Source organism: Elephas maximus, chromosome 19 (assembly GCF_024166365.1).
Source record: "Elephas maximus indicus isolate mEleMax1 chromosome 19, mEleMax1 primary haplotype, whole genome shotgun sequence".
Lineage (NCBI taxonomy): Eukaryota > Metazoa > Chordata > Mammalia > Proboscidea > Elephantidae > Elephas > Elephas maximus.
Window position 1 is genome coordinate 72301741 of NC_064837.1, and position 19742 is coordinate 72321482.

The 19742-nt window shown below is 48.0% G+C and overlaps 1 protein-coding gene across 2 annotated transcripts in view; it reads left to right on the forward strand.

Moving 5' to 3' along the window:
- The first annotated feature begins 6125 nt into the window (after positions 1–6125).
- FOXK2 (forkhead box K2) overlaps positions 6126–19742 on the forward strand; it is a 39360-nt gene continuing 25743 nt past the window's right edge. For both annotated transcript variants that reach the window (XM_049859173.1, XM_049859174.1), the window contains exon 1: positions 6126–6544. In XM_049859173.1, coding sequence (XP_049715130.1) covers positions 6132–6544 — 413 coding nt within the window. In that variant the 5' untranslated portion in view covers positions 6126–6131. The remainder of the gene's footprint in view (positions 6545–19742) is intronic.

Below are 19742 nucleotides of genomic sequence, written 5' to 3' on the forward strand. Positions count from 1 at the left end.
TATTGGTGAAAGGCGAGGCCCTGGGTTATTGCATATATAACTTTCTACAATCCTGTCATAATGAGAAGTGTAAGGACACTCGTTGGTTGGTCTTACTTTCACTAGACAAACTGGTGAAAGAAAAAGATGTACTCGGCTTCAGAGTCAAAGCTCAAGTGCTGCATAAATGACCTCAAACTTTCCACTTGTGCTTTAAAATAAAGCCTTATTTCTTGTAGTAACAGAGCTGATATTGCCGAAAACCAAACCCAGGCTGAAATTACAATGCCAACTCAACTGCCAACCTCGAGAAGTGTCTGAAGTTAAAGTGAGGGCGCTGACTGGGAAGAAATGGGATCCTGAAACTTGGGATGGGGACATATGGGCAGATAATCAGGAAGCTGGAGACACTGAGCCCCTAAATTCCACTGAATCACTCCTACCAACAGAACCACTCCCACCTGAAGAGATTACTTCCTATCTGTCTGCTAGATCACCCTACCCAGAAAAACCATCAGCCCCTCCACTCCCATCTAATGAGATTAGCCCTATCCCACCCAGCAAACCCAGTGCCATCGAGTCGATTCTGACTCATAGCAACCTGATAGGACGGAGTAGAACTGCCCTATAGAGTTTCCAAGGAGTGCCTGGCGGATTCAAACTGTAGGATTCAAAATGCAGACCCTTTGATTAGCAGCCGTAGCACGTAACCACTATCTCACCAGGATTTCCTATCCCAGCTGCCTCTGAAGAGCCCTTGCCTGAATCATTGCCTGGGCCATCACCTGAGGCAGATGCTTTAGGAGACGGCGCTGAATGTTCCCAAAACAATTCACACTAGGATTCTGGCTTCCAGACCTGTAACTAGACTTAAGTCCCAATGGGCCCCAAAAGGTGAAGTACAAAGTGTGACTCAGGAGGAGGTACACTACACACCAAAAGAATGACTTCTCTAATTTGTATAAGCAAAACCTGAGGCATATATGCGGGAATGGCTATTAAGGGTGTGGGATAATGGCACAAGGAACACAAAGATGGATCAGTCTGAGTTTATTGATATGGGTCCACTAAGCACATATTCTTCATCCGATGTTTCAGATCGAGAAGCTGGGAAAGGATCTAATAGTTTATTTGGTTGGGTGGCTGATGCATGGTTTATGCGGTGGCATACACTAAATCAGGCTGAAGTACCAGACCTGCCTTTGTGTACTGTAGAAGAAGGTATCCAAAAGCTCGGGGAAATGGGCATGCTGGAGTGATTTACCGGGTTAGACCCACAGATCCACACGTGGAATGCCCAGAGAACATACCTTTTACCACAATTGTGAGGAACAAGTTTGTGAATGGGAGCCCCAGCATCCGTGAAGGCTGCTGTGATTGCTATTTTATGTAAATCAGATGTGACAGTGGAACTGCCCTGACTGAATTAAGACACCTAACTACAATGGGACTGATTGGACCCTGTAGTGGCAGGAACCAAATGGTGGCACTCAACTGACAAGGACAAGTGGGCGTGGTTACCGTAACGGACAGTGGAGCCAAAGCAGTAATCAGAACAGTCTCTTAGGAACTTATGACCCTGGCTACTTAGTCATGGTATCCCTAGGAGTGAAATAGATAGGAAATCTACTGAATATTTACTTGATCTGTACGAACTGATGAATTCTAGGTCAGGTGAAAAGCAGCCTAACTTGAATCACCAGAATAGAGAGTCACAGTCCCTCCATCGATTCCCAGACTTGAGCGAGTCTAAAGATCTACAACCCCTTGAAAAAAGTAGAGGCTGGATCCCCTTGAGGAAGGACTCCAATACATTGCCAAAAATTTATAGTGTTAATCTTTCTCCCAGCCTTCCCCAAAGGGATGTACGGCCTTTTACGGGAGTGACTGTTCACTGGAGAAAAGGAAACAATCAGACTTTTTTGGGGATTACTGGATATTGGCTCTGAACTGACATTAATTCCAGGAGACCCAAAACGTCACTGTGGCGCACCAGTCAGAATGGGGGCATATGGAGGTCAGGTTATTAATGGAGTCTCGGCTCATGTCCGTCTCACAGCAGGTCCAGTGGGTCCCGGAACCCAACCTGTAGCAATTCCCCAGTTTCAGAATGCACAATTGGAATAGATATACTCAATAACTGGCAGAACCCCCACATTAGATCCCTGATAAATGGAGTAAGGGCTATTACAGTAGGAAAAGCCAAGTGGAAGACATTAGAACTGCTCTTACCTAGGAAAAGAGTAAACCAAAAGCAATACTGCGTTCCTAGACGGACTGCAGAGATTACTGCCACCATCCAGGACTTGAAAGATGCAGGGGTGGTGATTCCCACCACATACCCATTCAACTCGTCTATCTGGCCTGTACGAAAAACAGATGGGTCTTAGAGATTGACAGTGGATTATCGAAAACTTAATCAGGTGGTGACTCCAACTGCAGCTGCTGTTCCAGATGTAGTTTCATTGCTTGAGCAAATTAATCCGTCTCCTGGTCCCTGGTGTGCAGCTATTGATCTGGCCAATGCCTCTTCTCCATACCTGTTTTGAAGGACCGTCAGAAAGTTTGCCTTCAGCTGGCAAAGGCCAACAATATACCTTCAGTTGTCTACCTCAGGGCTACATCAGCTCTTCAGCCCTATAGCATAATTTAGTCCGCAGGGACCTTGATCACCTTTCCCTTCCACAAGACGTCACAGTGGTCCATTATATTGATGACACTATGCTGATTGGACCTACTAAGGAAGAAGTGTCAATGACTCTGGACTTATTGATAAAATATTTGCGTGCTAGAAGGTGGGAAATTAATCCCACAAAAATTCAGGAGCCTTCCACCTCAGTGAAATTTCTAGGGGTCTAGTGGTGTGGGGCATGTCAAGATATTCCTTACAAAGTGAAGGATAAGTTATTGCATCTGGCTGATCCCACAACTAAAAAGGAGGCACAGCACCTAGTGGGCCTCTGGATTTTGGAGGCCACATATTCCTCATTTGGGTGTGCTACTTCAGCCTGTTTATCAAATGACTTAAAAAGCTTCTAGTTTCGAGTGGGGCCCAGAACAAGAGAAGGCTCTGCAACAGGTTCAGGCTGCTGTGCAAGCTGCTCTGCCACTTGGGCCATATGATCCAGCTGATCTAATGGTGCTTGAAGTGTCAGTGGCTGATAGAGATACCGTTTGGAGTCTTTAGCAGGCCCCTACTTGTGAGTCACAGTACAGATCCTTAGGATTTTGGAGCCAAGTCCTGCCATCCTCTGCAGATAACTAGTCTCCTTTTGAAAACAGCTTTTGGCTTGTTATTGGGCCTTAGTAGAGACCGAACGCTTAACCATGGGACACCAAGTGACCATGCGACCCAAGCTGCCCATCATGAACTGTGTTGCTCTAGGCTGAGCAATGTATTTATTTGCGTGTACCGTGGGTCCTCTGGCCAGGCTGTAAGCCCCCAAGGAGAGTGCCCCCTGGCTGGGCTCTCTGCTTCCTCCCTGCACACGTCTTGCATGCACTAGGTGCTTAGTACACATCCCCTGGATGAAAAGAACAAGGTTTGTAAAGCCCGGGTCTGCATCCTTACCTTTCAACTCCTTAGCTGCCAAGTGGTGAGGCTCCCTACCTTGTGAGCATCTTTTGGTGCCAGGCAGACATCTGTTACTTACTATGGACCAAGCACAATGGCTTCCTTTTGTTCCTCTTCCTTCACACAGTGACTCCAGGCTGCTGAGAAACGGCTGCGCAGCTTGCTCACTGCTCTCTACCCACTGGCTCGTGCACGGTATACAGTATATGCCTACTGAGTGCCTCCAGAACGATGGACGGCCCTGCGCAAACCCTCCCCCTTTCTGGAAGCTTCTCTGACTGGCCCAGCACTCAGTGATTTTTTTTCTTCTCAGAACTGTGTGGTCCTTACTGTTTCTACTTGCATAGGACCTAGCACTGCCCGTCTTTTTAGTCAGATGCCTTCTGTCACTGTATTAAGGACATCACTGAGATACGTTACTGCAGGTCTGGGGTCCTTCCATAAATGGACACTCAGCTGTGGATGATAACAAATGAAAAAAAAAACAAACATTTCCATTAGCCTGTACAAGTCTGTTAGCAGCACACAGCATATGCTCCAAACGTCAGTCAAGAACTGTCACAATCCTGCAGAGCTTCCGATACCCAGCTAACGTGGTACATGCTCTGGATTATCTGCACCAGGAACAAAGTCAGGGCTCAAACCTCCCCCACGCTCACAGCACTGGGCTACACATGGGACTGTCACTCTGTCAACAGCGACTTGGGAACATCTGTTATTGATACTTGATTGTACACTCCTTCTCTCAATTGCTTGTGTTTTGTTTCCATGCTTATCCCAACACCACCTACAAGTTCTCTAATATACAAGTGATTATTTAATGAAACTACTTTTTTTCTTTAGGAAGTCCTGCCCTGCTTACCGCTGAAAGCAGCTCAAGCCCTTAGGAATTTGTATTATAACTACAAACACCTACGACAGGTAAGAGTGACACCTCAATTTCCATTTCTCTTAGAATGACTTTTTGCACACAGAATGAATAAAACATACATCAGTTGAACCAAAAGCCTCCTGTCTGGGGCTTCTACTCAGCAGTTCTTGCCCAGAACATCAACTCATATTCTGTTTAAGTCCAGCCTCGTCTTGAATCTTTTCCCATTTGCTCCTAATTCCACTCACACAGAAATCTTTTTGGTATTTAAATCATGGTCTTTGTGTGTTCTTCTAGTTGTTCTTCTATTGAACAATCGGCAAACATGGAGCATTCAGATGTTGGCTACGGCTGTCTGCACTGCAGGGGCCACCACACTGAAAGAGGAGTAACAGTTGTCAGGGGCCCAGGCTGCTCGCCTCACAGACTGAACGGGGGCAGCTTACTGTGGGGCAGATTTTTTAGCTTGAGCCTAAGCTTTGTTCTGGCAACTGACATTTTCTTCCCTCTGGATTCTTACTGTTTTATAAACACGAAAATTTTCACGATGTCAACCCAAGAACATCCCCACAAGTGGTTACATAGCTGCAACATGCATTTTACAGAGATTTTCCTCCTGGTATCTGAGGACACCTACAATTTGCCTTTTGCTCTTAGACAGCGTATTTAAAAACACCAAGAGGACTCAGTGAGATTTTCTTAATGGAAGAAGTTTCATTGACGAGTTTACACATAGACTATTGATTATTTTGATTTTGAAGGGAAAATCTAATTTTTCTTAACTGCTGGTATTAAATTATTTAAGATAAAAACTGTCAGCTAATAGTTTTTAGGTATGTTTCAAAATTGCGAGCGGACGACGATAATGTCAACGTGATTTACAACTTCTGGGTACTCTGCAGGGACTGTTCTGACACCGTAACATGCCGTTATCCCTGAAAGACAACAGCATCCAGCGGCCTAGTGATGGTGAAGTCACGGCTGAAATGTCACACTGTCCTCAGGCGTCCCAGGGCCGCTTTAATCCTGCCCAGTAGGTCACCAGCCCGTAGGCAAGGGGCTTGGGGCTTCGCGGCGAGGGTCCCGGGCTCCGGCGGGCGGGGGTCGCGCGGCCTGGGCCTCGACGCGAAGGTCCGACGCTAACCGCGGCCCGCGCGCCCCCACCGGAGGCGGCTCCGCTCCCGGCGTCAGCGCTAGACTCGGACGCCCTCTCGGCTGCGGGGTCGCGACGCAGGAACGAGCGTCGGTGTCCGCGGTGACCTTGGCCCCGGCCCCGCACCCCCGCCCGGGCTCTCCCCACGCGCCGCGCCCCCTGCCCGGCGGTAGCGGGGCCGCAGGCCGAGAACCGGTGAGCCCGATCCCGCGCGGCCCCGGACATCCGCGCCGGGTTTTCCGCGCGGCCCGCAGCCCAGCGTGCGTCGGGGCGTCGCGGCCGGACGTACGTCCGCCGCGCGGCGTGGCCCGCCATTGGCCGGCGCCGGTAGCCCCACTGCCGTGCGCCGCCGCCACAGGCGCGCGCGGCCGTCAGTCAGCGCGGGGCGGGCCCGGCGCCGGTCGGTGGCGCGCCGCGCTCCTCCCGCCCCTCGCCGCCGCTCCTCGCTCGCCGGCCGGCCGGCGCCTCGCTCGCCCCTCCTCTGCCCGGTGCGCGCGGCGGCGGCCTGGGCCTCGGCCCGCCCCGCCCGCGAGCGGCCGGCGCTCACAGCCGGGATGGCGGCGGCCGCGGCGGCGCTGTCGGGCTCGGGCCCCCCGCCCGCGGGCGGCGGCGGGGCCGGGGGCGGCGGGTCCCCGCCGGGCGGCTGGGCCGTGGCGCGGCTGGAGGGCCGCGAGTTCGAGTACCTGATGAAGAAGCGCTCCGTGACCATCGGGCGCAACTCGTCGCAGGGCTCGGTGGACGTGAGCATGGGCCACTCGAGCTTCATCTCCCGACGCCACCTCGAGATCTTCACGCCCCCGGGCGGCGGCGGCGGCGGCCATGGCGGGGTCCCGGAGCCGCCCGCGCAGCCGAGGCCCGACGCCGGCGCCGGCGGCGACTTCTACTTACGCTGCCTCGGCAAGAACGGCGTGTTCGTGGACGGCGTGTTCCAGAGGCGCGGGGCGCCGCCGCTGCAGCTGCCGCGCGTGTGAGTGGCGCCGCCGGGCGCGGGGGTCGGGGGCGGGGCCGGGACCGGGGGCGGGCGGGGGCGGGGCCTGCAGCCGGGCTTGCCCGGCCCGGACCCCTACTCGCGGGCCGGACCCCGACTCGGAACCTGGCCTCCGACCCCACCACCCCAGGCCCGAACCCTGACCTCTGACCCCATCACCGCCGGCTCGCAGTCCTACTCACGACCCGAACCCCGACTCCAACTCGAACCCTGACCTACGATTCCCTGTCCGGTCTCGACCCCGATCCCACCACCCTGGCCCGGACCGAGACCGAGTCCGCTTGGTCCACTACCCAGACCCGGACCCTGATCTCCCACTCCACGACCCTTAGCCTGGACCTCAAGTCACGATCCTCGGCCCGGACCCCCACTCGCGGGCCGGACCCCGGCTCGGAACCTGGCCTCCGACCCCACCACCCCCGGCCAGAACCCTGATCTCTGACCCCATCACCGCCGTCTCCGACCCCTACCCACGACCCGAACCCCGACTCCAACTCGAACCCTGACCTACGACTCCCTGTCTGGTCTCGACCCCGATCCCACCACCGGGGCCTGAATCCCTGTCTCTGACCGCATCACCGCCGGCTCGGACTCCTACCCACGACCGGAACCCCTACTCCAACTCGAACCCTGACCTACGACTCCCTGTCCGGTCTCGACCCCGATCCCACCACCCCGGCCCGGACCGAGACCGAGTCCGCTTGGTCCACTACCCAGACCCGGACCCTGACCTCCCACTCCACGACCCTTAGCCTGGACCTCAACTCACGACCACCGCCACACCCACAACTAGGACCCAGACCGCCACCCATACCCGGACCGTGAGCCACGACCCCCAGCCCGGACCCCACCCTGGGATCCCAAACACGGCTTTTTTCCGTCTGGCCCACGACCCCCCCCGTCCCCAGATACCCGCCGGCCGCGGCCGGTGCAGCAGCCTTCGGCGCTCTCACCCTCTCAGAGCTGCAGCCGGGGAACTGCGCGTGGGACCCGGGTTTCCCGAGGTCTCCTGCTTACCGTTTATGCTTCAGGACCAGGTGGTACTGAGCACAAGTGTTACTTGTATGTAGTTGGACGAACTGGCCAGGCCTACAGTCTTTTTCTTAGCTGCTAACGTGTCGTCTGTTACTTTGTCTTACACGTTTTTTTACAAGCTGCAAGGACTTCTTTTTCCCCATAGTATTTTCGGTAGCCTAAAAATGGACAACTGTTCAGACATGATGCTTCTTAAAATCCGTGCTTGAAACTTAAAATTTTGGAAAAATTGGATACTTTTTTTTTAAAAAATGGCAATTTATTATTTAGAGATTGTTAAAAGATTATTTAGAGTGTTAAATGGGAACTGTCAGTCCCACTACAGAAAATTCAGTTTGATTCTGTGGGTTTTTCAGGTTATAATTTGCTTGAAACACAGAAACCTGCTCTCTAGGAAATGCTAATTATTCCTTAGGGGGTTCCTTTCTAGGTCATTCATTACAAGTCCAGCCTTTGTCCACGAACGGGCATTTTTAACTGCTTTCAGTTGTTAAGTCAGAAAACCCGTTGCTGTTGAGCTGATTTAACAACTCATCCAGTTGTTAAAATGCTGATAAAACCTGTTCGTTTTCTTAATTCCTTGTTTTTTGTTTTGTGTAGTGTTACTGCTTAGTCTTAGAGTGGTCTTTAAACCTTGATAATACACAGTGTGAGGAGCCCAGATGGCGTAGTGGTTCAGCACTGGGCTGCTAACCCAAGGGTCGGCAGTTCGAATCTGCTAGCCCCTCTGAGGGAGATAAGACATCTCGATCTACTACTGTAAAGATTACAACCTTGGTAAATAAAGATTACACCCTTGGAAACTGTATGGGGCTGTTCCACTCTGTCCTACAGGGTCACTATGAGTTGGAATCAACTCGAGGTCAACAGTTTTTGTTTTGTTTTTTTTTTGTAATTTTTTAACATCTTGTATCAACCTTTTTTCATTTTATTTCTTGATTATGGTAAAATGTATAACAATATTTGCCATTTCAACCACTTTGGATTTTGAATTTTTTTCATGGAAACTCTCTTGTTACCAGTCAACCGAAACCATTTGTGCTGAGTGGAATCCCACACATGCTGGCGTGCTAAGCCTGACTGGAGAGCAGGATTCAGACCTTATGGAGGTGCAGAGTGGCTTTCAGTAGAGATGAGTAAGGATGGCCACGGGTGCAAGGCCAAGCTTCCCACCATCCTGCCAGCTCTGTGCCCGGGGAAGAGGCCTGGGCAGCTGGGGCTGAGATAGGCAGCTCCCTTTGGGGGGGGGCCTGGCACCCACCTGGGCTGGCAGAGCACGATGGTGCTCTTCACAGAAGGGCTTTGGAACTTGCACTGGGTGAATGCTTAATCAGCTTTCTCTGGAAGGGCTTCGTTTTCAAGGTTTTGGTGTAGGGTGGTGACAGATACAGGTTACCAGGACAAATTCTGTGTAAGGAAAACTGGTAAATGTAGATTAATTGTTTTAAAATCTTCTTGAATTTAAGCTCAGTGCTTAGTTTGATGTTACAAGTTCCTTTTAAGTTAAAAATCAGTTTGCGTAAGCTTAAAAGCTCATGTGATTTAGAGCAATTATGCAGAATCTGAAGCTTTCTAATGCTGTGTCAGATTTGTCTTCTGAACTGAAAAACTGTAGAGTTCAAAAGTATGAAAGGCCATCGTTGGCCTCTTATTTGAACCATAATGATTTTATTCTAATTCCAAGTTCAAAATGAATTTACATTTTGTGGCTTATATTAAAAATTTACAGAGAATTTAGAAGAGTAAATAAGTAGTGTACCTTAAAGTGTGGCTTGTCATTGTGTTAATATACTACATAACTAATTGATTTGGGGGTAAGAGAGAAACATGAGAACTGTGATCCTGTCTGTTGGCTGCCATACTTTAAACGTCTTTGGTAAGATCTGAGTATAAGCGACGTTTCCATGGTGATGATCTTGCGGTGGTAGGTGAGGCCTGTGCTGAGTGTTCCTCAGAGTGCCAGGGCGTTTGGATTTCCAGGGAACAGTGGTTTCGGCAAATTCTTGATTGTTGGCCAAGTGTACTGGGCTGTGTGTAAAGAAATCCAACTTTTTCCTCTCTGAGAGCATCCGACTCTCTGGAGGTACAGGTGTTACCTGGGGCTGGGGATGCCAGGACCAGAGAGCTCAGCAGGTGGAGGTGGGCTCCCAGGCATAGCTGTCACTGGGAGAAGCTGCAGTTTGGGCTGGGAAGGCACACTAGGCAGGTTATAGAGCAGCTTGAGTGCGAGGTTTGCCTGGGCCACGAGGGGCGGGCGTCGGGAGGGGGGTTTCACTTTGGTCAGGGACAAACTGAGGAATGTTCTCCTGAGGGCAGGGTATATGTTTGTCCACAGACCTGGCCTGGCACCCAAGTGAGTAGTGAAGTGTTTTAGGAAGATCATTTGGGCAGGAATATTTGTAGTTGTTACCACAGGAGCAAACTAAGTCTAATTTATAAACAAAAATGAGCAATTTTTTAACACTTAAGTTTATACTTTGAAAATACTTAACAAATTTGACATTTTTGATAAATAAGATCCTAGATTAAGAACCAAATATAAATCGAACAAGAGGAGTTTACTGTTTCCCAAAACTATTTAACATGCAAAACTAAAGTTGTGTTTATTTAGAAAAGTGACCATGTGTTCTTACGCTAAATTAACAGCCTGTTAGTTCTACCCAGCCATGCAGCAGCACCTCTTTTCTCATCTGGCATGTTCTGACTTTCAACTTAAGTTTTGACTGGGTCAACCTGAAGACCTGCTACTAAATCAGAGACCATCCTCTCATGGGGATGGAGAGCGGGGAGCAGACTGCTAGGCAGCCACTCTGTCTCAGATGGAGCCATCGTGTTAAGGATGAAAGCAACCTGGAGCAACTGGGCCCTGCTTGAAATGGGAACAGGGCAGGACCAGGGTTCCCAGAGAATGCTAATACTATAAACAGGGAAGTTAGAAGCTGTGCCAGGAGAGGATTCTGCCTTGGGGAAAAGGACGGTGGCCTGCAGTGTTGTGTTCATGGGGATCCATGGTCACGGCCATCTGGGAGTTTTGGGCAGCCTTTAGAGGGCTTTATAATGCAGGGACAAGAAGGGGCCAGCTGGTGTACAGCTGGAGATCTAGTAGGTAGATGGTGGTGTGAGGTGTGTATGTTGTAAGGTGGGAGGAGATGAGATTGGGGCTAGGAAGAATAGACACTCTGCTGATCACACCCTGCTGATTATCAGAGCGCAAGTGTGCGAAGGAACCACCTAGAGAGAGCTGAGTTCCCAAAAGGCGATTGTTTGAAGACCCTTCAGAGCTATCCAGGCAGAGACTAGGAAGGCCTAGTGTGTTTTCTATTCAAGGGCTGTGTGAGGTGCCATCGAGTCGGTTCAGCTCACAGCTGCCCTCTGTACTACAGAAGGAAACACTGCCAGTCCTGCGCCATCCTCACAGTCATTGTGATGCCTGAGCCCATCACTGCAACCACTGTGTCAATCCATCTCTTTGAGGGCCTTTCTGTTTTTCACCGACCCTCCATCTTAACAAGAAGGATGTCCTTATGCAGGGACTGGTTCCCTCTGATGACATGCCCAAAGTGTGGGAGACGAAGTTTCACCATCCTCGCTTCCAAGGAGCAGTCTTGGTGTACTTCTTTCAAGACAGACTTACTCGTTCTTCTGGCAGTCCATGGTATATTCAATATTCATTGCCAGTACCATATTCAAAGGCATCAATTCTTTGGTTTTCCCTATTCATCGTCCAGCTTTCGCATGCATATGAGGCGATTGAAAACACCATGGCTTGGGTCACGCGGATCTCGGTCCTCAAAGTAACATTTTCGCAGTGACATCTTCGCTTTTCAACACTTTAAAGAGGTCTTTTGCAGCAGATTTGCCCGATCGCAATGCGTAGTTTGATTTTTTTTTTTTAATTTAGATGAAGGTTTACAGAGTAAACTAGCTTCTCATTAAACAATACGAGTTGTTTTGTCACACTGGTTGCCAACCCCGCAACATGTCAGCACCCTCCCTTTCTGAACCTTGGGTTCCTCATTACCAGCTTTCTTGTCCCCTCCTGCCTTCTCGTCCTTGCCCCTGGGCTGGTGTGCTCATTTAGTCTCGTTTTGTTTTATGGACCTGTCTAATCTTTGGCTGAAGGTTGAACCTCAGGAGCGACTTCATTACTGAGTTGTCAGGGGGCCATACTTTCAGGGTTTTTCCAGTCTCTGTCAGACCACTAAGTCTGGTCTTTTGTGTGTGTGTGTGAATTAGAATTTTCTTCTACATTTTTCTCCAGCTCTGTCTAGGACCCTCTATTGTGATGATCCCTGTCAGAGCAGTCAGTGATGGTAGCCGGGCACTATCTAGTTGTGGTGAACTCAGTCTTGTGGAGGCTGTGGTAGTTGGTGGTCCATTAGTCCTTTGGACTAATCCTTCCCTTATGCCCTTGGTTTTCTTCATTCTCCCTTGCTTTGGATGGAGCGAGACCAGTGGAGTATCTTAGATGGCTGTTCACAAGCTTTTAAGACCCTAGACACTACTCACCAAAGTAGAATGTAGAAATTTTTCTTGATAAATTATGTTATGCCAACTGAGCTAGATGTTCCCTGAGACCACGGTCCCCACAACCCTCAGCCTTTGGAGCTTCCATGACCTTGCTTTGGACAGGTGTTGGCTTCCTCACTATTGTATACTGTTTTATGAGTCACCAAAGTTAACCATTTATCTGTTGTCCGTTTAGTGTTTTTCCCTCCCATCCCTCCCCTCCCTCGTAACCATCAAAGATTGTTTCTGTGTGTAAACATTTTCATGAGTTTTTATAGTAATGGTCTAATACAGTATTTGTCTTTTTGTGATCATTGACTTATTTCACTCAGCGTAACTCCCTCCAGCTTCATCCATGTTGTGAGATGCTTCGCTAATCCATCATTGTTCTTCATTGTTTCGTAATACTCCATTGTGTGTATGTGCCATAGTTTATTCATGCATCTGTTGATGGGCATCTAGGTTTCCATCTTTTTCCTACTGTGAACAATGTTGCAGTGAACGTGGGTGTGCGTATGTCTGTTAATGGGATGGCTCTTATTTCTCTAGGGTATATTCCCGGGAGTGGGATTGCTGGATCATAATGGTATTTCTAGATTTCTAAGGAAGCGCCATATCGTTTTCCAAAATGGCTGTACCATTTTGCATTCCCACCAGCAGTGCATAAGAGTACTGATCTACCCACAACCTCTCCAACACTTGTTATTGTTCTGTTTTTTTGATTTGTGCCAGTAATGTCGGGGTGATGTCGTTTGATTTCTTGACTGCTTTCATGGGCGTAGTTTGTGGATCCAAGTAAAATGAAATCCTTGACAATGTCAGTATTTTCTCCGTTTATCATTATGTTGCTTATCAGTTCAGTTATGAGGAATTTCGTTTTCATTCTTTATGTTGACGTGTAGGGATGGCTTAAATGCCCTCCTTTTTTTTTTTTAATTTCTATTGTGCTTTAAGTGAAAGTTTACAAATCAAGTCGGACTCTGACACAAAAATTTATAAACACCTTGCTATAAACTCTTAATTGCTCTCCCCTTAATGAGACAGCACACTCCTTCCCTCCACTCTCTCTTTTTGTGTCCATTCAGCCAGCTTCTGATCCCCTCTACCCTCTCATCTCCCCTTCAGACAGGAGATGCCAACATAGTCTCATGTGTCCACTTGATCCAAAAAGCCCATTCTTCACCAGTATCGTTGTCTATCCCATAGTCTGGTCCAATCCCTGTCTGAAGAGTTGGCTTTGGGCATGGTTCCTGTCTTGGGCTAACAAAGTCTGGGGACCATGACCTCTGGGGTCATTCTAGTCTCAGTCAGACCATTAAGTCTGGTCTTTTCACGGAGAATTTGGGGTCTGCATCCCACCGCTCTCCGGCTCCCTCGGGTTCTCTGTCGTGTTCCCTGTCAGGACAGTCATTGGTTGTAGCCTTAAATGCCCTAATTTTACAGCTCGTCCGCAAGCAGAGCTGAGTGCCCGTGCTCAGGAATAGGCTACGTGCAAGCAGAAGGGCCACTGCTTCCCCACTTGAACGTACTTCAAGTGTGTGCCCCCAGGTGTGCACATTTAGTGACCACTGTGGATTTTGGGGGAAACTCCTTAAAAGCTTAAGGCTTCACTCAGTTGGCAAATGGAGATAATTTTTTCACTGATAAGTAGACGTTGGATGCACAATGCAGCTATCTTAGTGTAATAAGTACTTTACTAAGTCAAAAGTAGCCCAGCAACCAGCCTACTTCCACTTTACGTGGTGTTTAGGCCTTCTTTGCAGTAGCAAAACTGTTTACTTAGTAGTTTAGGACATTTTAGACCAAAATAATTTGAATTTCTGACACACTTTGAGAAACAAGCTTACCTGAAGAGAGCCATCGCCCACTGGGGTCTCTTGTGTGTGCCTGTCTCTATCTGTGGGCTGGCCCAGCACCTTCTCTCTTGGCCAGCTCAGTTCAGGAGTGTGTTAGGAGGCCCATGGCTTGGCCGCTGCTGAGAGCTATAGAGAAGGTGCGCTGCTGAGTATTCCACAGGGCTTTTAGACAAGAGTTGGCTTTGGCTGCTGTTTGTCATTTATGACGAAATGTGTCTTGTGTCTCAACCACTGAAAGGTATCAGGATTAGCTGTGGTTCTCACTCAGGGGGAGTCTGTCTCCCTGCGCCTCCTGGGGGATGTGTTTCTTTGTCACAACTGGGAGGGGGTGCCCCTGGCACATAGTGGGCAGAGGCTCAGGATGCTGCTCGATGTCCTACAATGCAGAGAGCCATCCAGCCCAGGGTCAGCATTGTGGGCAGAGGTGTCCCGGAGTAACCTGGCAGCTGATTGCCTTTGGGTTTTTGTCTTAGTGGACGCAGCTCCCTCACCGTCCGTACAGCGGTGTGGACACAGCTCCCTCACTGGGAATGGTGCTCTAGTCCCACTGCCCACCCACAGACTGAGTGCCCTCTCCAGCCTCCAGCCTGCTCTTTGCTGGGAGGCCACTTGAGGCTGCCCGCTCTTGTGCATGCAGATTGCTCTGTGGGGCTGCGAGGATGGCTGCAGCCAGAGTCTTCTCTTTACCTGGAGTTCATGGCTCCTGGGGAGGACTCTTACTCTGGCAGTGATTGTCAGGGTAGCGCTTTATTCTGCCCTGCATTCTCTGAGTTTTATGTGTACCAACAAGACTGACAGCAGAGGTCTGTAGCATTTATTGATTTTCCTGGCACATCAGCTCCTGAGCTTGTTGAGTTGAAAAGCTTTTTGTCACCACAGTGTTGGCTTGAAATTCAGAAGCCGTCTTCGAGGACAGAGAGGGCTTTTCCTCAGGCGCACATAGCCTCAGCTTCGTGTCCTGGGAGCAGACTTCCCCAGGTCTGGGCACTGGACTTTGCCTGTGAGCTCCACGGCGTCCTCCAGGTGCCCTGGGTGGCCTGCCTTTGGGCACAGGCGTGTCGCCAGCTGAGAGCAAAGGGGAGGTATGCAGGCTTCAGTGCTGTCAGGTGGGGATGAAAAGGCATGTTTTGAAGAAACTACATGAAAACCCAGCCCAGTGCCGTTGAGTCAATTCCGACTCATAGCCACCCTATAGGACAGAGTAGAACTGCCCCCATAGAGTTTCCAAGAAGCGCCTGGTGGATTTGAATTTCCCACCCTTTGGTTAGCAGCCGTAGCATTTAACCATTACGCCACCAGGGTTTCCGAAACTCCATAAAAGGCATCCTGAAACAAGCAATTTTAGGGTGTTACAGTGTAAAAATTTTAAAAAATTAAAAAAAAATTTTTTTCTTTTACAGTGTAAAAATACAGATTCTAAGTGACTAATCCCCCACATGTCTGTCAGTTTGTTGTACTGTGGGGGCTTGTGTGTTGCTGTGATGCTGGAAGCTATACCACCGGTATTCAGATACCAGCAGGGTCACCCATGGAGGAAAGGTTTCAGCTGAGCTTCCAGACTAAGACAGACTGGGAAGAAGGACCCGGCAGTCTACTTCTGAAAAGCATTAGCCAATGAAAACCTTATGAATAGCAGCGGAACACTGTCTGATATAGTGCTAGAAGATGAGCCCCCCAGGTTGGAAGGCACTCAAAAGATGACTGGGAAAGAGCTACCTTCTCAAAGTAGAGTTGACCGTAATGACGTGGATGGAGTAAAGCTTTCAGGACCTTCATTTGCTGATGTGGCACAACTCAAAATGAGAAGAAACAGCTGCAAACATCCATTAATAATCGGAACCTTAAATGTACAAAGTATGAATCTAGGAAAATTGGAAATCGTCAAAAATGAAATGGAACATGGAAACATCGATATCCTAGGCATTAGTGAGCTGAAATGGACTGGTATTGGCCATTTTGAATCAGACAATCATGTAGTCTACTGTGCTGGGAATGACAACTTAAAGAGGAATGGCGTTGCAGTCATCGTCAAAAAGAACGTTTCAAGATCTGTCCTGAAGTACAACGCTGTCAGTGATAGGATAATATCCATACTTTTACAAGGAAGACCAGTTAATACGACTGTTACTCAAATTTACCCACCAACAACTAGGGCCAAAGATGAAGAAACAGAAGATTTTTATCAGCTACTGCAGTCTGAAATTGATCAAACATGCGATCAAGATGCATTGATAATTACTGGCGATTGGAATGTGAAAGTTGGAAACAAAGAAGGATCAATAGTTGGAAAATATGGCCTTGGTGATAGAAACAATGCCGGATATCCAATGATAGAATTTTGCAAGACCAATGACTTCTTCATTGCAAATACCTTCTTTTACCAACATAAATGGTGACTATACACGTGGACCTTGCCAGGTAGAACACACAGAAATCAAATTGACTACATCTGTGGAAAGAGACGATGGAAAAGCTCAATATCATCAGTCAGAACAAGGCCAGGGGCTGACTGTAGAACAGACCATCAATTGCTCATATGCAAGTTCAAGCTGAAACTGAAGAAAATCAGAGCAAGTCCAGGAGAGCCAAAATATGACCTTGAGTATATCCCACCTGAATTTAGAGACCATCTCAAGAATAAATTTGACTCATTGAACGCTAGTGACCGAAGGCCAGAGGAGTTGTGGAATGACATCAAGGACATCCTCTGTGAAGAAAGCAAGAGGTCACTGAAAAGACAGGAAAGAAAGAAAAGACCAAGGTGGATGTCAGAGGAGACTCTGAAACTTGCTCTTGAGCGTTGAGCAGCTAAAGCAAAAGGAAGAATTGATGAAGTAAAAGAACTGAACAGAAGATTTCAAAGGGCCTCTCGAGAAGACAAAATAAAGTATTATAATGACGTGTGCAAAGAGCTGGAGATGGAAAACCAAAAGGTAAGAACACGCTCGGCGTTTCTCAGGCTGAAAGAACTGAAGAAAAAATTCAAGCCTCAAGTTGCAATAGTGAAGGATTCCAGGGAAAATATTAAATGATGCAGGAAACATCAAAAGAAGATGGAATACACAGTCATTATACCAAAAAGAATTAGTCGATATTCAACCATTTCAAGAGGTGGCATATGATCAGGAACTGATGGTACTGAAGGAAGAAGTCCAAGCTGCTCTGAAGGCATTGGCGAAAAACAGGACTCCAGGAATTGATGGAATATCAATTGAGATGTTTCAACAAACAGATGCAGCGCTGGAGGGGCTCACTCGTCTCTGCCAAGAAATACGGAAGACAGCTTCCTGGCCAACTGATTGGAAGAGATCCATATTTATGCCTATTCCCAAGAAAGGTGATCCAACCGAATGTGGAAATTACAGAACAATATCATTAATATCACACGTGAGCAAAAAGATCATTCAAAAACGGCTGCAGGAATATGTCGACAGGGAACTGCCAGAAATTCTCGCCGGTTTCGGAAGAGGATGTGGAACCAGGGATATCATTGCTGATGTCAAGTGGATTCTGGCTGAAAGCAGAGAATACCAGAAGGATGTTTAGCTGTGTTTTATTGATTATGTAAAGGCATTCGACTGTGTGGATCATAACAAACTATGGATAACACAGTGCAGAATGGGAATTCCAGAATACTTAATTGTGCTCATGAGGAACGTTTACAAAGATCATGAGGCAGTTATTTGGACAGAACAAGGGGATACTGATTAGTTTAAAGTCAGGAAAGGTGTGCGTCAGGGTTGTATTCTTTCTCACCATACCTATTTAATCTGTATGCTGAACAAATAATATGAGAAGCTGGACTATATGAAGAAGAACGGGGCATCAAGATTTGGAGGAAGACTCATTAACAACCTGCATTATGCAGATGACACAACCTTGCTTGCTGAAAGTGAAGAGGACTTGAAGCACTTACTAATGAAGATCAAAGACCACAGCCTTCAGTCTGGATTACACCTCAACATAAAGAAAACAAAAATCTCTCACAACTGGACTAATGAGCAGCATCGTGATAAACGGAGAAAAGATTGAAGTTGTCAAGGATTTCATTTCACTTGGATCCACAATCAACACCCATGGAAGCAGCAGTCAAGAAATCAAAAGACGCATTGCATTGGGTAAATCTGCTGCAAAGGACCTCTTCAAAGTGTCGAAGAGCAAAGATGTCATCCTGAAGACTATGGTGCGCCTGACCCAAGCCATGGTATTTTCAATCACATCATATGCATGTGAAAGCTGGACAATGAATAAGGAAGACTGAAGAAGAGTTGATGCCTTTGAATTGTGGTGTTGGCAAAGAACAGTGAATATACCATGGACTGCCAAAAGAACAAACAAATCTGTCTTAGAAGAAGTACAACCAGAATGCTCCTTAGAGGCAAGGATGGCGAGACTGCGTCTTACATACTTTGGACATGTTGTCAGGAGGGATGAGTCCCTGGAGAAGGACATCATGCTTGGCAGAGTACAGGGTCAGCGGAAAAGAGGAAGACCGTCAACAAGGTGTATTGACACGGTGCCTGCAACAGTGAGCTCAAGCATAACAACTATTGTACGGATGGCGCAGGACTGGGCAGTATTTCCTTCTCTTGTGCTGTAGGGTTGCTATGAGTTGGAGCCAACTCGACGGCACCTAACAACAAAGTGACTAATGATTTTAATTTTTTGTTAAGTTAAATCTGTATATTAAAAATCACCAACTTGTACAGTAACGAGATGGCACTTAAAGAAAAATTTCTGACAAATGGCTTCTGATACTTTACGCACAGTCTGAATGGTGTTGTATTGTGCAGGCTCGTGTTTGTTGGTCCTTGGGAGGCAGGAAGGCCGTTGTAGGGTAGCTAGGAAAACGAGAGAGGGGCTTACAGGCTGGCAGGGCTCACGAATGTGGCCGGAGTGACAGTGCTAAGGGTAAATAACCAGGTTGTAGGTGGTGATCAGTTCGTTTTGTTCATTTTTCTCTATTCCTTTTAAACCATCTTTTGGCCACTCTGTGGGCTGTTTACCTGGGAAGGAGTTGTGAAATCAGTTCAACTTCTTGAGTAGGTTGAGGAGCGAAGTGCGAGTAAGGTCTCTGGGCCCCTCGCACCTGTGTTCTGACCACTATGTGGCCGCCCTTCTGTCTCTGGGGCACATGTCAGAGGTCATTTCCCTCAATCACGTGGCTGGTTCTGTTTGACACTTTGATTTTGCCTTACCAATATTTTCTAAATCCAATTCCCCTCAGCTATTCGGGAATACTACGGAAATAAAAGAGCCCTGGTGGTGCGGTGATTAATTGCTTGGCTGCTAATCAAAAGGTCAACAGTTTGAATCCACCGGCTGCTCCTTGGAAACGCTCCTGGGCAGCTCGGCTCTGTCCTATAGGGTCAGTATGAGTCAGAATGGACTCGATGGCAATAGGTTTGGTTTTTGGTTTATGCAAATAAATGTGGACTTGCTGTTAGAGTAGTTTTTTTTTTTAATAATTTTTATTGTGCTTTAAGTGAAAGTTTACAAATTAAGTCAGTCTCTCACATATAAACTTATATACACCTTACTACACACTCCCATTTACTCTCCCCCTAATGAGTCAGCCCTTCCAGTCTCTCCTTTCGTGACAATTTTGCCAGTTTCTAACCCTCTCTACCCTCCCATCTCCCCTCTAGACAGGAGATGCCAACACAGTCTCAAGTGTCCACCTGATACAAGTAGCTCACTCCTCATCAGCATCTCTCTCCAACCCATTGTCCAGTCCAGTCTACATCTGAAGAGTTGTCTTCGGGAATGGTTCCTGT